General features: G+C 48.0%; 1 protein-coding gene across 8 annotated transcripts in view; it reads right to left on the bottom strand.

Moving 5' to 3' along the window:
* The window catches only part of RNFT2 (ring finger protein, transmembrane 2), a 66,860-nt gene that overhangs the window by 4,009 nt on the left and 44,167 nt on the right, over positions 1-18,684 (bottom strand). For 3 of the 8 annotated variants that reach the window (XM_059040359.2, XM_059040358.2, XM_067015249.1), the window contains 4 exons: positions 12,138-12,287; positions 10,748-10,813; positions 10,510-10,611; positions 922-3,882 (listed from right to left, as the gene is read on the bottom strand). In XM_059040359.2, coding sequence (XP_058896342.1) covers positions 3,748-3,882; positions 10,510-10,611; positions 10,748-10,813; positions 12,138-12,287 — 453 coding nt within the window. In that variant the 3' untranslated portion in view covers positions 922-3,747. Of the gene's footprint in view, positions 1-921; positions 3,883-9,105; positions 9,420-10,509; positions 10,612-10,747; positions 10,814-12,137; positions 12,288-18,684 lie in introns of those variants that run through there. The other 5 variants (XM_067015247.1, XM_067015245.1, XM_067015246.1 and 2 more) reach the window with 3 other exon arrangements.

Genomic DNA, 18,684 nt, shown 5'->3' with positions numbered 1-18,684 from the left:
GCTCTCTTTGCTGGGGTTGTGAAGCTGGTAGAACATAAGCAAAGAGCTTCTGGAGGCTCTCTTCCCACCACGTGGGATCCGACTGCCTGAAGACTAAACCATCTCAAAGGAAAACGATTGAGGGATGGAAAGACATGATGCTACTATCATTCCTGGAGCCCTTGAATCCAGCTGTACCTAAAGCCCATACTGTTAACATGAACCAAATAAAGTCCTTCTTTTACTTAAGCTGTATGTGGCCTGGTTTACAAATAATTTCAACCAAAAAGTTCTGCTTGATGACGCTTCTGTGGCTGGCTTCATAATGTTGACCTGAGAGGCACCAACTGTCACCTAATGCTGCTTACATTTTAAATATCCATCGTCATCTGGCATCTGAGAAAACCCTTCTTGAATCAGCCCATGCATCTGGGGTCCAGTCAACCTATAGTTAATGGCCATAGTGGGCTCTGTAGCTGCCACCCCAAGATCCCTTCTACCAGTTCTGGGTGCCATCCTGCACCTTTTTGTGCTTTGTGGCACCCGACACCTTCAGAGGCCTGGGCCTCCTCAATGGAGTGCCTGAGAGGTCTCCCACCCCCCACATTGGCCCACAGCTGGCAGCACAGAAACCTCAGGGTGGGACAAACTCAGATGCAGCTGATGCTCTGGAACTCCCGGCAGGACCAAGCTGAGCTGGGACTTCTCTGAGAGTCGCCCTCTTGTTGGGCCTCATCCCCTCCCTCTCCTGTTTCACTCGTTCCCTTACTAGTTTCTCCTGGGAGCACTTCCTTAATAAATCAAGCACCAACTCAATGGGATCTGCTTTGGGGAGAAACCGCCATCAGATGACCACCCCCTGCATGAAGTGTGTCTTCGAATTTGTCCTAAAACAGGTCCACCTGGCTTTAAGTGGCAAACGGAGACTCCAGACCGTGGATGTAACTTTCAACGACAGATCGTATTTATTGGCAGAATGGAACTTAAGGGGACATTAAAAACACCAAATGCAGCTCTGTTTGGCCCAGAGCAAAAGTACTAAAAGATTCCAGGACTCGCTTTTTACATTTTCTCTTTCCAACCCCAAGTCTTAGCAGCCTGGAAGTCTCCCAATGGCTCTCACACGCTCCCCTTAGGAAGGTAATGAACCTATTACATCCAGGTCCAGAGCTTGCTTTTTTCATCTCATATTTATTATGGTCAAGACCTTTTACGTTAGGAGGGCCATTTTCCAAAGACTTCGTGGAACTTGAGTCAGTGAGTCATAAAATATTAAGAACAGGATTCTCCGACCTGACACTCGATTAATCCTGCTTTTAACAAATGAGTTGCAGAGCCGAGACAGGTAAAAGAGAGTGGCATTGTTCTTCCTTTCCAACGGTGGCTCTTGGCTGCTTCTACCAAAAACTCGTGTCGTGCTAGGGAAAACATGCTGCTTTATGTTTGGAAACCTCTGCCCTGGCCACTGTTCCTCCCTAAAGCAGAAGTTAAATCCTCCCACCCAAAAGAAAACCTCCAGACATGACTTTCCTCCCAGAGGGTAGGGAATGAATAAATAAAATCCTAAACTAAATCATCTCACCTGCCACAGAGTGTTCCCCACACGTGACACTCTTTACAGTGTCAGAGACATGGCTCATTATTTGTGGAATGTTAGAGGTTTTTTTTTTTTTTTTTGGTGGCATGAGTGTAATTGACAAAACCACTGGGGTATTCACCAGTAATCTACATCGTTAGTTTCCCTGGTTCCAGTAGATAATACACTAGGCTTTGTCACCCTGGCGATGGCTACAGGGAGGTGAAGTGACTTCTCAAAGTCACGCAGAGTTTGGAATCAGAATTCCAGGCCTGACTCCCAACAGACTGATCTATCTGCTCTGTCACATGCTGGCACTTTAATAAGTAAGTCTTCTCCAGCTGCAATTTCTCATACTTCTTTGATGGCATCTGCAGGCAAGGCGATCTTTCTGATAAAAACCAGTTGCAGAAGCTCCTGTTGCTTCCCTTCAGTTCTTCCTCAAGGCAGGGGGTACAGAGCAGCCGAATCTGCCCGGCCCCGTTTCCCTCCACTTCCCCTTCCGAGCTGATTATCCACGCAAGTGGGATTGTAACATCGAGGCCATTGCCATAGTAACAGAGCTTGAAAGATGCCACGCTGCCCTGGAAGGGATGTCTTGCTGGGTATCAGGAAATAGCCAGGGATGTCAGGCAAAGGAAAAGGTCCTGGCTTGACAGCACACAGGGGTGAATGTTCTGGATCTCTTGGGGACAGGATGGGCGTGTGAATACTGGCTGAGAGTGAGGTGGCAGCAAGGCTCCCACCATTTCTCCTGGGGCTTTCTCGCTAATCTGCTCAGTAGTCACACAGATTGCTTTCTCTGTAACGCCCTTGGCGCTAGCCTGTTGTGCTGAGGTTGACAATGAGAGAATAGAGTTGGGAGGCGGGTAGGGCAGACAAGATTCCAGTGGCTTCTAAGGGATTACCTGTGCCTTCTCCCAGATTTCAGAGCAGGGAGGGTCTCATGGGTGGAGAACTTGTGTTACAGACATTAGTAGCTCTGGTATAGAGATTCCAGAAACACTGATCACTGCTGTGCTGTATACCACCACCCTGGCTTGTGGAAAAATCCATAACATGGATCATGCCTTTTGCTCTGAAGGCTACCAGGGGAGAAGGCAATGGCCACAGGAGCTGTTGACAAGCCTGAGTCTTAAGTGAGGGACAGGACAAGAGGAGGAGGAGAGAAATAAAGATGGGAGTGGACACCCCACGCCATCTGCATCTGCACCAGAGCTGGCCTTTCTTGATAGCCAATCACGACTGAGCATCCCCGCCAGAGTCCAGCTCAACAGCAATTTTAAGGCCCAAGTCTTTCCATGGACGCAACCGTGACTAGATTTCAGGAGCGAGTGTTCACTGTTAGCATTCTCGGTGCAGTCCAAATCGAACGTGCTATGCACCTGAGCCACTGATGGGCATCAGAATCACCTCTTGTGCTTTTAAAGAAACATGTCTGGGAGGCCCCACGCCTGAAGTGTCTGAGCAGTGGGTCAGCATGTGGTTAAGAGTCAGGCTCCGAAGCCAGACAGGCCCGGGTTGGAAACTTGGTCCATCATTGCTCACTGGGTGGGACCCTGGGAAAGTTTCCACATGGAGCTCTAAGCCTCAGTTTCCTCATCTGTGAAACGAAGGAAAAAACAGTACCTCTGCCACAGGGCTCTTGTGAGGATTACAGGGGGTTGTCCGGGCAGGAGGCTCAACGCTAAGTGTTTGGTACACGTAGTTACTGTAGGTATAAGGTGGGGCTCAGCATTTGTATTTGGAAAATAGTTCACAGTGATTCTCATCTGCGGACTTGGGCCATTTAGGGGGAGATGGTATCTCCAGGCCTCTCTCCTAGTTTGCAGCATCAGGTATTAGGTCACCACGAGTTAAAATAATCAACAGGTGGGACTTGGTCCATTACCAGTTCCTTGACTTGGAGGGAAGTGGGGGACCTACATAGGTGGAGGCCAGGTCTGAGTGAGAAGGCGTCCCCATGTGTAGGGGTAGGATGCACACACCATGATCAGAACAAGAGAGGAAGGTGAAGGTGGGGAAGGGGACAGGGGCCTGGTTTTAGAGGAAGAGATGGAGAGAGGGAGGAAGGAGGACAGTCACTGCTTGAGGACTTTCTCCCAGGAAGCCCCCGGAGTTGGACCCAACACCGCTGACCCTCCGTCATCTCCCTGGTGTGCCTGGGAGCATCGATGCTGCAGTCTTCAGCCCTAGTACACCTGGAAGTGTGCCGAAGTGGCCCCGTCCTTCCAGCAGCGCAGGGTATCCACGGCAACTGAGCGACAGAGCGGGCAGGTGCGCTCACGGTCCAGCCAGAGGCAGAGGCACTCCTCACAGAACACGTGCTGCAGGGACAGCGACCGGACCACCGGGGTCACTCTCCCAAGCATCCACCCGGTGCCCGCCTTGGTCCCAAGAGCTGGAACCCAGTAGTGAACAAAACAGACACTTCCTGCCCTCACGGAACTCGTGTTCTAGCTGGGGAGACAGCTAGGAAGAGGAATCTCTAAGAGGCAGAGGCTGCCAGTTGTAAGTGCCAAGATGGAAAAGCAGGGAAGTGGGGATAAGAGGGCTTGAGAGGCCTGTGATGGTGAATGGGGTGGCCTGGAAGGATGTCCCTGAGATACCGATATTTAGGTCAAACTTGAAGGAGGGTGAGGAGTGAGCCCTGGTGATATCTGGGAAAAGAGTGCTCCAGGCAGAGGGAAGAGCACGTGCAAAGGCTCTGAGGCAGGAGTGTGCCTGGCGTGCTGGAGGAACAGCAAGGAGAGTGGGGCTGAGCCTGGGTAGAGGGCGGGATGAGGTCAGAGAGTTGTGTAGGGCCTTGGGAGGCCTTTGGCTTTTGTTCTGAGAGAAGCAGGGAGTCGTGGCAGGGTTTTGAGCAGAGGGCTGACTTGATATGATTTTTTAAAAAAATTAATTAATTTATTTTTTTGCGGTACGCGGGCCTCTCACTATTGTGGCCTCTCCCATTGCGGAGCACAGGCTCCGGACCCACAGGCTCAGTGGCCACGGCTCACGGGCCCAGCCGCTCCGCGGCATGTGGGATCTTCCCGGACCGGGGCACGAACCCGTGTCCCCTGCATCGGCAGGCGGACTCTCCACCACTGCGCCACCAGGGAAGCCCCTATGATTTGTATTTTAAAAAGATCCCTTTGGCAGCTGGGTTGAGAACAGACCACAGGGGTCAAGAGAAGCATGGGGAGACTGGAAACATTAACGGGTTCCACCACCCTCTGGCTCTATAACTTGGACAAGTGATTTAACCTCCCTGTGCCTCTTTTTCCTCACCTGTAAAATGGGGATACTACTATTGCCCTCATAGGAAGATTAACTCACATTAAAGTACTTTCACACGACAATCAAACGCACTGTATGATTCTTGATTGGATCCTGGATGTGGGGAAAAACCCTAGCTATGAAGGATGTTGAAGACGACTAGAGAAATTTGAACATATATTTGAATATTAGTTTTTTTTTTTTTTTTTTTTTTTTTTTGTGATACGCGGGCCTCTCACTGTTGTGGCCTCTCCCGTTGAGGAGCACAGGCTCCGGACACGCAGGCTCAGAGGCCATGGCTCACGGGCCCAGCCGCTCCGCGGCATGTGGGATCTTCCCGGACCGGGGCACGAACCCGTGACCCCTGCATCGGCAGGCGGACTCTCAACCACTGCGCCACCAGGGAAGCCCTGAATATTAGTATTTTATATCAATTAAAAATTTGATACTGTGATAGTAGAATTGTGGCTATGGGAGAGAATGTCCTTGTTCTTGGGAAATGTCTGCTGAAATATTTAGAGATGACAGAATCAAAATGTCAGCCACTAATTCTCAACAGGTTTAGGGGGAAAAATCTATACTAAGAAAAGACAATGTGGTAAAACGTTCATGATTAGTGAATCTAGATAAAGGATAAAAGGGTGTTCATTCTACTATCCTTCAACTTTTCTGTAGGTTTGAGATTTATAATATAATAATATTAAATATTATAAATATAATATAATAATATAAATATTTAATAATATAAAAATCCAAACAAAATATTTTTTTTAAAAGTTTAAGAAAAGGCACTTAGACCAATGAACGCCTGGCAAATAATAAGTTTTCTATAAGTGTTGGCTATTATACAGTAATAGTTATTATTACATTATATCTGTGTATTGTTTATTATCTGTCTCTCCGTGGCAGACTGTAAGCTTCTTATAAACCCATTCTGGCACGGTATGCAGTAGGTGCCTAATTGTAGAAAGTGTTCTAAAGAAGCGCTCCATGATGCTATAGGAGTATGTTACAGGGGGACTAGTCTGATCTAGGGGGTAGTTGAGGAAGGCTTCTTGAAGGTGGTGACACTGTGTTGAAGCCTGAAGCATGTTTGGGAGTTAACTAGGTGAAGAGAGGGGGCGGGGGCTAGAGCATTCCAGGCTGAAGGGAACAGATGTGCAAAGCTCCCGAGATGGGAAAGCGTTTAAGGCTCTCAGGGATGGCCAATGGGGCTTCAGTGAGGTGGGTGTAGGGGAGTGAGGGAGAGGAGGCGAGCAGGCCACACAGAGTCTGGACGCCCATGACCAAATTCTCACCATGGGCCGAAGGGCAGGACCCAGGGGTCAGCAGACCCAGTGGGCCCCATGAGGGCAGTGACTGCTGCTGTTGTCTCCGCCATGCCCAGCCCTGAGCCTGTACAGAGTAGGAGTTCTGACAAACAATGCCTTTCCAGGCAGGTTAGGTGGGAGATTCTGGAGATACTAGGATGATGAAGACGTGGTCCCTGGCCTCCAGGAGCTCACAGTTTCCTTCTCAGATAATCAGGCAACACCAAATCTGGTGCCAAATTAAGAGATTCAAAGAACACAGGACCACCCAGGGGCTGGGCTGGAGGAGTTCATGACCCAGGACTGCCTCTAGCATTTGGAGAAAGGAATGAGCTCCTACAGAGGGAAGGGGAGGAGGGGTCCTTCCAAACTGGGAAGTGTAGGGTTGGGTGGGTTTGTGGTCAGTGGGGAATGCAGGTGGTGCTGGATTGTTAACAGTTCCCTGGCTGTGCTTCCTGGAGCACGGAGTTGGGAAAGGTGTCCCTAGGGTGGGACAGGCTACCCCACCCTGATCCCAAGTTCTATCCAGACTCCCCATGTCTTGCTCAAAGATTAAGGGCAGGCTCTCTGAGCCTGTCTCCTTCTCTGTAGAACAGGGCTACTATTTCTCCCACAAGGTATCTGCAAGGATGCAAACAGGTAAAGCCTATCATAAAGCATCAAGTGTGAGGCACGTGTAAGTAAAAAATCAATGGGGGTCGTTATACTCTCGCCCTCTTTCCTTTGTATCACCAGCCCTCTGAAACCGAACTCCTGGTAGTGACCAAGAACCGGAGGGCAGTTTGTTCTGTAACATACTCTGACTCTTCTCTTTGGCAAGGAGGGCTTTAAATACGGCAGATTTCTGACTTTGTGTTCAAAATGCCCTTTCCCTGACCCCCTGTAGGCTGGCAGGAGGCACGCCATAAATACCGTGGAGTGACCAACCAGGCGAGAGCGCTCTGTCCGAGCGGAGAGTTCTAACCTCTGCACGTGCTCAGTGTCTGCCTGACTAGCTCCAGCTGACGATCTGCTTCTCAGGCCCCAGCTCTGGGAGGCGGTGGTAGGTGGTGGGTGTGAGTGACCCACTGAGCTAAATTTGATGGCCCTTTGAAAGCGAGATAGGACGTTCCTTTAGCCCAGTGGGCTCTTCATCTATCCATGCATGCATCTGCCCTTCTATTCATCAATCCAACTACCCATTCATTCACCCATCCATTCCCCCATCTACCCATCTATTCACCCACCCAGCTGTCAATCCATTTGCCCGTCCACCCAGTCACCCAAACATTTATCTTTATCCACCCACTTTTGCACTCACCCACCCACCCCTCCACTTGGCTACCATCCATCTCCATCCCAACCATCCATCCATCTCCTCTATCCCATCCATCCAACCATCCATCCACATATCCATGCCATTCTATCCATCCATCCCATTCCATCCCTCCTCCATCCATCTCATCCCATCCATCCATCCATCCATCCATCCATCCATCCACCCACCCATCCATCCATCCATCCATCCGTCCAATGTTTACTGAGTCGGTACTGTGATTCCACTACTAAGAAAGACGGACATGGTCACCACTCTCAAGTGGCTTATAATTTGGCCAAGAGGAGACAGACCTTACACAACCAGTTGCCCAATTAATCATCTAGCTGACAACTGAGATAAGTGCTATGAAGGAAAAACACAGGATCTGCGAGGACATGTAGCTGGGGACACTGATGAGACCGGAGAAACAGAATCAGAGAAGCCTTTATTGAGGATGTAAAGGCTCATTACTGACTCATTCATTCATTTGTTCATTCATTCAGTGCATTTAGGAATTAACAAGGCCCTTTCACCTGTAGAAGTCATCTCTGCCTTTCTAAGCCCGGCTCACAGCAGCAGAGGAAGACTGAGACGTGTGCTAGGCCTGGCCATGTATGTGGGCTTCAACCACCACTGGATGTGGCCTCTGCTCCTGGATCTGGGGTGACGGTGTCTTGTCCACCCCCCCCGCCCCACTAATTCTAATCCAGCTGTGGGAAGACGTGTGGTACCGGGAGAAGAACGGGAGAGAGTCAAACAGACTAAGGCTTGGAGAGACTGCCAGCAAGGAAGAAGAAAAACTTTCACCTTGACATCCTGTTCAAGGAATTGCTGCTACCAAGAAGGAAATACAGATGCTCTGATGCATATGAGAAGATGCTTGTTTGCTCTCATAATTAGGCAAATGCAAATGAAAACTGCACCAAGATAGTGTTTGTCACCTGTCAGACTGGCGACGCTCAAGAAAGGCTTGATAACACGGTATGTTGGTGAGGGAGGAGAGCAAGAGGGCGCGTCATGCTCCGCACTGGGGTTGCAAACGGATACACTCTTTATGGAGGGCGACTTAGCAATATCTGTCAGAACTGCATACCCTCTGACCCAGTAATTCCACCACTAGGAATCTATCCTACTAAGAGCTTGCACACATGTGAAGTGGAATACGTGCCAATGAGAGCTAATATTTATGGAACCCTGACCATGCACCAGGCATGGTTCTAAATGCTTCAGCTGAATTAACTCATTTAATCAACACGATGAGTCCAGGTAGGTGCTATAGATCTCCCTATTCCTGATCTCTCATAACAGCCATATCTGTCATAACAAAAGATTATGAACTGCTAAATGCCCATCAATAGGAGAATGGTTAAACAAATTATGGTCCACCCATAAAATGGGATGTTACACAAATAAGGAACAATCTCTTCAGGCAGAGTTTCAAGTCAAAAAGAAAAGATGTAGAATGCAGTTTGGGTAGAATGTGCCACAACTTACGTCTTTTTGGAAAAGATATGTTTGTGTATATGTGTGTGTATATATATTTAAATTCTGCAAAGCATCTCTGGGAAGATATAAAGGAAACTGGCCCAGTTGCCCGTGTGGGTATTTAGGGGCCTAGGGCTGGGGATAAGGGTAGGAACCCTGTTACCTCTTCCCTTTTTGTATCTTTAAAATATTTTTTTAAATGAATTTTTTATTTTGGAATAATTTTAGACTTACAGAAAAGTTGCAAAGGTAGTACAGACAGTTCTTGAATTACCCCCTCACCCAGTTTCAGTCTCCCCTAGTTATTATCCTCTTGCATCACCGTGGTTCATTTGTCAAAGCTAAGAAATCCACATAGATGCATGACCCTGGACTAAACTCCAGACTTTCTTCAGATTTCATGAGGCTAGTTTTTCTCTCCTGTTCTCTCTCTGTTCCAGGTCCCACACTGCACTGAGTCATCATGACTTCTTCATCTCCTTTTTGAATTTTTGAGTCAGGCAAATTTATTCTCAATTTAAAAATAAGTACAGTTAAAGATTAAAAACGAACCTCCTAAACATCCCCAAACAGCGAAACCAAAAAAATTTTGCTGATGCCAAAAAAGGACCCCACCTCCTGTCTTCCCACCCCTGGAAGGTTGGCGGGGAGACACACGTTCTCCCATTCCTTCTAGTCTGCAGGCTATACCTCCCACAAAGTCTTCTCAGCCTCCAACTCATGGCTCTCTGGCCTGGTCCCCTGGTACACTGCATGACTCTCTCTTACACAGCACTTATCACTGCCTGCCTTGTTTCACAGTTATTTATGTATGCGTCTGTTTCCCCAAGGAGACCGTGTGTTCTAGAGAAGGGGACAGGGTCTATGTGCTCTCTGCCTCCCTTCCCCCGTATCTGATAGGATGCTTTGACTCATACACATTTGCTGAATTGACATCTTAGCTCCTGATGTCGGCAGGAGGGGGAGGGGGAAAAGGAAGAGAAGGAGCGCGGGAAGGAGGCAAAGGGATACATTTAGGCAGTTAAAAGTAACTGACCAGTACTGACTACTATGGCTTGGTGACCCACAACTAATAACGAAAACAAATGGTAATAATAATTATAATGATACTAATAACTGTAATAATCGTAAGGTTTAGGGCTGAATAATTAAAATTTAGCTCTTTCCAGAGATGATCTCATTTAATCATAATAATAACTCTATAAAGTAGGCATTATTATGATACCCATTTTATAAATGAAAACGACAAAGGCTCAGAGAGATGGACTGAGGCACTGGGGGTCCACATTGCTGCTGAGATTCAAACTCAGGATATTCTGACACTATACCCTACTGAAATGTTCGTTTTCTACGTTTTACCACTGAAATCAAAGCTCAGAGAGGTGAAGTAAACCTGCCCAAGGGCAGCCAGCTACTAAAAGGCAGAACTGAGATTTGACCTTGGGTCCGAGGGACTCCAGGCTTGACTACACTGTTCCCAAAGACCCATCCCAGAGCCCCAAGGTTTGGTCATTTGGTTTTGGTCAAGTGCCCCATGCAGGCACTTGGGACTTCTGCCCCCGCAACCTCCGTCTCCAACGGCCCCGCCCAGCCCTGCTCACCTGGCACATAAGGATCAGAGGCTCTCGGAACTCAGCCTGGCAGATAGCACAGATATCACCAGCTTCTGTGCACTGCTGCCCAGTGGCCCGGACTCCATAATTCTGTTTGATGGAAGGGAGAGAGACACAGACACAGCTGTGGTCCCTCGCTGGAGAGACACCCTCAGAAGCACAGCAAGGTCTGTTTCCGGCTCCTGGTTCCTGTGACCTCGGTCAGGACCAGCAGAAGCCAACTCACCTGAGAGGTGCAGAGAAGCTTCAGGGCTTTCCGAACTCCACCCACGCGGCCACAAATGTCGAAAGACTGAAAGGAGAGCGAGGTGATGGCTGAAAAGTACCCAAGGATTGTTCGAGATCTCTTTCACCATTCCTGAACAACCACCATGGACCTCCTCATCTTTGACTCCAGATATTTTCAGGGCACATCCTCCCATTTGAAACTCCTCATTCCCATCAGTTTTGCTTGGCTTTTGTCTTGCTGCCTTCCATCAGCAGGCTCCCCTGCCAGTGGGGCCAGGATAGCGAATATATGGCACGCCTACTGTCTTTTCCCCCTCCCAAGCCCCGGGCAGGCATTGCTAATTGATCACAGCACTCTTCTTCTGAGTCAGGACATAATCATTCTTCTCTGTCCAGCACTCCAGTCAGCCACTGCCAGCAGATCAGAATCAGCAGGCAAGATAAGTCCCAGTGGTTGACAGTGCATGGGTTGCCTGGCTAGTCCTGCTTGGAGGAAGGAAAGGGAACATATGCCATTCCTCCAGAATTCTCTAAAGCCTTAAATAGATAAGGGAAAAGAAAGAGGAGAATGTGTTTATTGTTAGGGGGGAAAACCTGATTTGTACTAATGATGAAAAGAGAAGCACTGCGTACTGATTTGCAGAGCTGAGGGTATGCAATTTAAGAGGAACAGAAAATAAATTCTGTAGCAGTGTTGTCGGTGGGTTGAGAGCTCCAGACTTTGACACTTGTTCTGTGATCACTAGCTGAGTGATACTGGGCAAGTTACTTCTCTCTGAGCCTCAGTACCCTCACCCATAATCTGGGAGTGATAATGGTATGTATTTTGAAGGGTTGCTGTGAAGAGGACGACATGAAATGATGGCATATGGTGAGGTTTATGGGCAAGAAATTAGGATGGCTGTCACCATAAAAAGGAGTGAAGTACTGATATATGCTATAACGTGGAGGAACCTCGGAAATGACGCTAAGTGAAAGAACCCAGACACCAAAGGTTACATAGTGTATGATTCCATTTATATGAAATGTCCAGAAAAGGTAAATCCATAGAGTCTTCAGAAAGAAGACTAGTGGTGGCCAGGCACTGGTGGAGGAATGAAGAGTGATTGCTTCATGGGTACAGGGTTTCTTTTTGGGGTGATGAACGTGTCTTGGAACGAGACAGACAGAGGTGGGAGTGGCACAACACTGAGAATCTGCTAAATGCCACTGAATTGTTCACTATAAAATGGTTAGTGGTTAATTTTGTGTTGCGTGAATTTTACTTTTCAATTAAACAAAGAGATTAGGGTGTTATTCCAGGCTCCCCACTTGCCCTCACTGCCAGGCCCAGCTAGTGAATGGGTCTTCCTCAGGCCAGCCCTCCAGCCTCCCCCAGGCCACCTCACCTTGCAGAGGCTGTAGAGAACGATCAGGACCCCGCCGAGGAAGTAGCTGTTGGAGGCATCGTCACCCATGATGTATTTATACCACAGCTGGATGGGAACGAGTGATCGGAACAGCTGGCTCAACTCCTCGATGACCAGATAGAACTTTCCCTGCAACCACACAGAAAGCATCAATTATTATTAGCAGTAAAGACCCAAAGGACCCAGCTGGGGGGCCCCCCAGCCCAGGGAGTAATGACATTCCAGGTCACAGGCAGCCCATTAATCAGCTTTGTGAAGCACTCAGGCCAGCTCCTAATGGGCCTGCAATGTGGCCGGGGAGACACAGCCCCTGCCCGCTGCCCTCGCACGATGCCCACCAGCCCAGGAGACCAACCCTCGGAGGACCGCCTTTCAGGGAGGGAGAGACTGGCCACCTCTGGCCGAGGGCTGGGGTGCGGGTCACTCCCTGGCGCCTGCTGTGGCTCTGAGGGCTCAAAGCCAATCATGGGGGCACCGTCCCTGGGCCTGCACTCAGGTCACTCTCATCTCTAGGGGGCTGACCCACGCATCGAGGGTGACTGCCCGCAGTGGCGTGGGCAGGGCGGACCACAGGATGCAGGAAGGACAGGCAGAGAAGAGGAGAGGCGGGAAGACGTGCTCTCGCTCCCAGCTGCCCCACCTACTGTCTCCAAGGAGGCAGGATCATATCTGGTGAAAGAACATGAACTTGGCTTCTCAGACCTGGGGGACTCAGAACCTTATCTTGCTGCATGTTCGTGAGCCCCACTGTGCTCATCTACAGAATGGGAATCACAACCGCTACCTTCTAGGGTGGCGCTGAAGATGAAAGGAAATAAACAGGAAAAGCATCTATCGTTCTCTTTCTCTTCCTCTTTTGGCTTTTATTCAAGCTCCTCAAGCTTTCTGGGGCCTGTGCTATGAAATGGACAAGAAAATAACCCATCCTGTCGTGTCCAGTAAAGTTAAACAGACACCTGCTTAGGACTCAGTAATTCCACTCCCAGGTGTGCACCTGAGAGAAATGAAAACATGTCCATCTGTAGGCGAATGTTCACAGCAGCTTTATTCATGATATCTTCAAACTGGAAACAGCCCAAATGTCCATCAATGGAAGAATGGATAAACAAATTGTGGTATATTTATACAATAGGACATTACTCAGCAATAAAAAAGGAACAAATGTTTGCAATACACAGCAACATGAACGAATCTCAAACATTCTCTCCTATTAAAGGAGACAGATACAAAAGAGTACATAGTGTGTAATTCTGATTAATATGAAGTCCTAGAATAGGTAACATAAAACTGCATTGAAGACTTCCCTGGTGGCGCAGTGGTTAAGAATCCGCCTGCCAATGCAGGGGACACGGGTTCGAGCCCTGGCCTGGGAAGGTCCCACATGCCACGGAGCAACTAAGCCATGCGCCACAACTACTGAGCCTGCGCTCTAGAGCCCACGAGCCACAACTACTGGGCCTGCGTGCCACAACTACTGAAGCCCGCGCGCCTAGAGCCCGTGCTCCACAACAAGAGAAGCCACGGCAATGAGAAACCTGCGCACCGCAACGAAGAGTAGCCCCCGCTCGCCACAACTAGAGAAAGCCTGCGCACAGCAACGAAGACCCAACGCAGCCAAAAATAAAAAATAAAGTTAAAAAAAATAAACTGCACTGATGGAAATAAGATCAGTGGTTGCCTGGGGTGAGCTGGGGGAGGAATGACTGCAAGGGTGAGTCAAGGAATTTTGGGGAATGAAAGACATTGTAGATTGTATATGTAAATTTTTTATTTTATATAGGGATGGGGGTGGTGGTTACACGTGGGTATACATTTGCCAAAACTCACTGAAACGTGTGCTTAGAATCTATGCATTTTCTTGTACAGATATACAATGTTATACACCTCAATAAAGTTGACTGAAACAAATAAACAAACACAGAAACAAACAGTCCCGCCCCAAGCATACACAGCCTTAGAGATGTGAATAATCTTGGCTCCAGCAATTCTACTTCTAGGAATTTATCCTAATAATCAGGGATATGTGCTAATAGATGTGCCAGTAGGAATGGCCACTGTAGCATTCTTTGAAACAGTACAAACAAAAACAGTTAACAAACTAAATGTGCAAAAAGAGGGTCTGGTTATGGTAGGGATCGATAATGCAAAGCCATACAGGCAATCAATTATCATCCTGAAAAGGAGTGACTTTGCAGTGAAGAAATCCACTACATACCTCCTTAAGCAAGTGATCAAGGTTAACATCCCCAGTAATAAGTCATATTGAAGCCTAAACCCCTGATAAGATGCCCTGAGAAAAATACAGCATCATCCTGTGTATTCTGGTCAAAAACTTACAAGCTCAACTGAATCATAAGAAAACGAGACAAAGCCAAACTGAGGAACATTATACAAAATAACTGTCCACCATTCTTCAAAAGTGTGAAGGTCATGAAAGACAAAGAAAAGACCAAGGAATTGTTAGATTAGAGAGGACTAAGGAGACATGACAAATAAATGCAACGTGGGATCTTAGATTCGATCCTAGAGCAGGAAAAAGACGTTTGTGGAACAACTGGCAAAATGTGATAAGATCTGCAGTTTAGTTAATAATAACGGTACCAACGTGAATTTCCTGGCTTTGCTAATTGTACTATGGTTATATTAGATGCTAATATTAGGGCAAGCTGGGTGATGGATATATGGGAACTCTCTGTATTATTTTTGCAACTTTTCTCTAAGTCTAAAATTATTTCAAAAGAAAAAGTTAGAAAAGAAATCATCCTGGCAAAGGATATCTATTGATTCAGGGAAATGCTCATATAGTTCCAAGTGGAAAAGATACAGAATGCAGAAACTACTCATTTTCGTTGTGGTTTTCTGCCTTTTCCTTTTTTTTTTTTTGTAGTGAGCATAGTGCTTAAACTAGAGGGAGAAAAAAGTTATAAAAATGCACTGCGGGGCTTCCCTCGTGGCACAGTGGTTGGTAGCCTGCCTGCCAATGCAGGGGATGCGGGTTCGAGCCCTGGCCCGGGATGGTCCCACATGCCATGGAGCAACTGGGCCCATGCGCCACAACTACTGAGCCTGTGCTCAAGAGCCCGCAAGCCACAACTACTAAGTCCACGTGCCACAGCTACTGAGGCCTGTGTGCCTGGAGCCTGTGCTCTGCAGCAGGAGAGGCCACCACAATGAGGAGTCCGCGCACTGCAGTGAAGAGTGGCCTCCGCTCGCCGCAACTGGAGAGAGCCCACGCGCAGCAACAAAGACCCAACGCAGCCAAAAAAAAAACCAAATAAATAAATTTATATAAAAAATGTGTTGTGCATCCATCAAATGGATGATGTACAGAATGTGGACAGAGACTTTATATCTACCCCATTATATTCTGTCTTGATGGGCTGAGCACAGGTCGCTTGGCAGAGGACTTGTTGAGGCAGATGTACCCACATCTGCTAAGGACCAAGGAAAGGTGTCCAGTCATCCACTCACCCCAGTGTCTGACCTTGCAGAATTGGAACGTCACCCCAGACCTGCTGAATCAGAATCTGCAATTTAACAAGGTTCCCAGGTGATGTGTGTGCACGTTCACGTTTGAGAAGCACTATTTCAATGGATAAGTGGAAAAAGGGCAGTGAAGTAATATGGGCAGGTTAAGGAAAGAAAGGTGTTCCAGAAGCCCAGAGGTGATGGAAAGGATGGTCAATCTTTGGCCATCTTGCTGGGCAGCCTCCTGCTTTGTCCTCCTGGCCTCATGGTGGTTGAGGACATGACCACCTCATGAAAGGTCCTATGTCCCTGTGTCTCTTGGAACCCCTGCATGCTGGCATCTGGTTGACTCTGGAGACAGACCCTGCTGTCCCCTCTCAGGCTAATCTTGCACAACCAGCCTGGCTTGCTGGTTAAGAGTGTAGCTCAGGAACCAGACAGCCTGGTGTCAGATCCTGTTGCCAACCACCTTGCTATTACTGATCCTGGGTCACTGTCTTTGGATCCCCCAGTTCTCAGCCTCCACTAGCTGCGGGCTGGTCTCCTGGTCCAGACCCCAAGCTTCCTACTCACCTAACGCATGGGTCTGGAACAGAGGTCAGCAATCTTTTTCTGCAAAGGGCCAGATAGTGAATACTTTGGCTTTGAGGTCATACAGCCTCTTTCACCACTATTCCCCGCAGCTATCGACAATAGGTAAACAAATAGGCATGGCGGTGTTCCAATAAAACTTTACTTACAAACACAGATGTTGCGAGGCATATTTGATCTGCAGCTTGTGGTTTAACAACCCCTGGTCTATAACATCAGAACCTAGATAAGTCAAGTCATGATGGGGACTCCAGTACATCCCCAGAACTTCAGACAAGGCTCAGGGACCAGCTTCTTGGCCCTTCTTTCAGGTGCTCTGCTATGTAGACCAAGCTCTTCCTCTGTAGATGGATTAGCAGTCCCCTACTCTTTGCCGAGCTAATACCTGTTCATCTTCTGGGTCTCAGCTAACTGTCACCTCCTATAAGAAGCCTTCCCCAACTCAATTAAATTAAGTGCTCCTGTTACACCCTTTAAATCACTTCAGAGCACTTCTCACAATATTAAAAAAATTACTTCAGTATCTCTCTCTCCCACTGGACTGTAAGCCCCATAAGTATGAAGATAATTTGGCTCCTGGTCATGTCCCCAGCACGCAGCACACAGCAGGTGCTTATTTAAGAGCTAGAGACCTCTGAAGCGTAAGATTTTCCACCCTTATTACTCAGGTCAACATCTAGAGTTTGCTGATGGAGAAGGAGAGTTGGAACATGGAAGAGAGTACTTCTCTTCATAGGCAAGCCCTGATGTTCCAGAAAATAAAATAAAGGGAGAGAGTGCTAAAGGCAGCAATTAGCTGCTGGGGGGCTGGCCACTTGGAGAGGAGGTAAAACCACTGGGGAAAACCGGGCATATCCCAGTGAAACCATCTCTCTCTAATTAAGCAGTTTTATAATTCCAGGTTGCTTAAGCATGTTATTTCTGACGACCACCAAACGGAACATGTGGTTTCTCCGGGGTGTCAGACAACAAGGAAAGCGATCCGATTATGACCCGTCTGCCCTCCCTGCCACCCGTAAAGGGGGAACAGTAGCAATTGCTGCAGAACTTAGGCACAGAGAGCTCGCTGCTGGGATTCTGATAAAGGGGGCGAGAGCAGTCAAGGAGGGGAAGGCAGGTTCTGTTCTGACTTTTACTGTGAGGGTGGGGGAGGGACCAAAAGTGAAGTGGGAAGCAAGGAAACTGAAGGAGGGCTGACTGGAAGGGAGTGGGAAATGATGGCGAGCAGGATGCTGAGAAGCCGAAGAAAGGAACAGGTTAGGAGAACGCACCTACCAGGGAAAGGTGATGTGAAGGATCATGGGGATGAAGAGGAAGGGGAGAGAGTCGTAATCAGAGTTGTTAGCAGTGTAAATGTACAAAGATATAAAGAATGGATAAACATGGATAAAAGTTTCTTTCTGCATCAAAATTAATAATGAATATACGGCTTTACCTGTTTATAAATCTCTTTCATACACATTTTCTCACCTACAGAAGTAGGACAGCATGGCAGTTAAGGGCATGGGAATTGGGCCTCCAAAGTCAAATCCGCTACCTACTAAATTGGTTGATTTTGGACAATAATTTAACTTCTCTGAGCGTCAGTTTCCTCATCTGTAAATGGGGTTGAAAACACATACACACAGATACACACACACACACACACACACACACACACACACACACACACACACACACACACACACACACACACACAGTGGTGTGCTGGCAAATCAGTTCTCCGGAAAACAACCAAAAAAAAAAAAAAGGCCCTGATGTGTGTGCTTCCAATTTCTGGGGTGTAAGTACTCCCACAGGGCCAATTTCAAGCTTCCTATGGTTTAAGGACTGCTTGCAAATTTCCTGAAAATGTAACCATTGGCTTTCACAAGCCCACACAAACTTGCTCCAACAGGCCAAGGTGATTGTGAGGATTGAATGAGCAAATGCACCTAAAACATAGGTACCCAGGAAGGGCCCAGTGCACGGTAAGAGCTAGTAAAGAACCTCATGATGATCTGGGGATGTGGGCATTATTACTGTCACTCATGTTCTTTTACAGATAGGACACCTCAGGTTCAACAGAACTAAGGAATGAACGAGAATGAGGCAGAGGTGCTATCTGGGACTCCCAGGCCCAGGCTGCATGAGACCTGGCAGCTGTCACTGCCTCCCTCTTGCTTGCCCTTCCTCCCCTTCCTTCCTCCTTTCTCACGTTGTGAGAAACCCAAGGGGACAAGGGGAGACCACATGCAGAGGCCACGTGCAGAGGGAGAGGTTCTGGGCGACACTACACAGGGCAGAAGCATGGAACCCAGCCAACAGGGAGAACCAAGGCCCCAGATATAGGACCTGAGCAAGTCATCCCACCCATGTCAGCTGAGGCATTAGACCTGTGAGTAAAAAAGCCATTGTGCATGGTCCAGCCTCAGCGGACGTCACATGGAGACCAGCTGTCCCCAGTGTACCCTGGCTGAACTCCTGA

The sequence above is a fragment of the Kogia breviceps genome, chromosome 15, assembly GCF_026419965.1.
Source record: "Kogia breviceps isolate mKogBre1 chromosome 15, mKogBre1 haplotype 1, whole genome shotgun sequence".
NCBI lineage: Eukaryota > Metazoa > Chordata > Mammalia > Artiodactyla > Physeteridae > Kogia > Kogia breviceps.
Note: the sequence above shows the minus strand (reverse complement) of the source record. Positions and strands in the feature narration are given on the sequence as shown.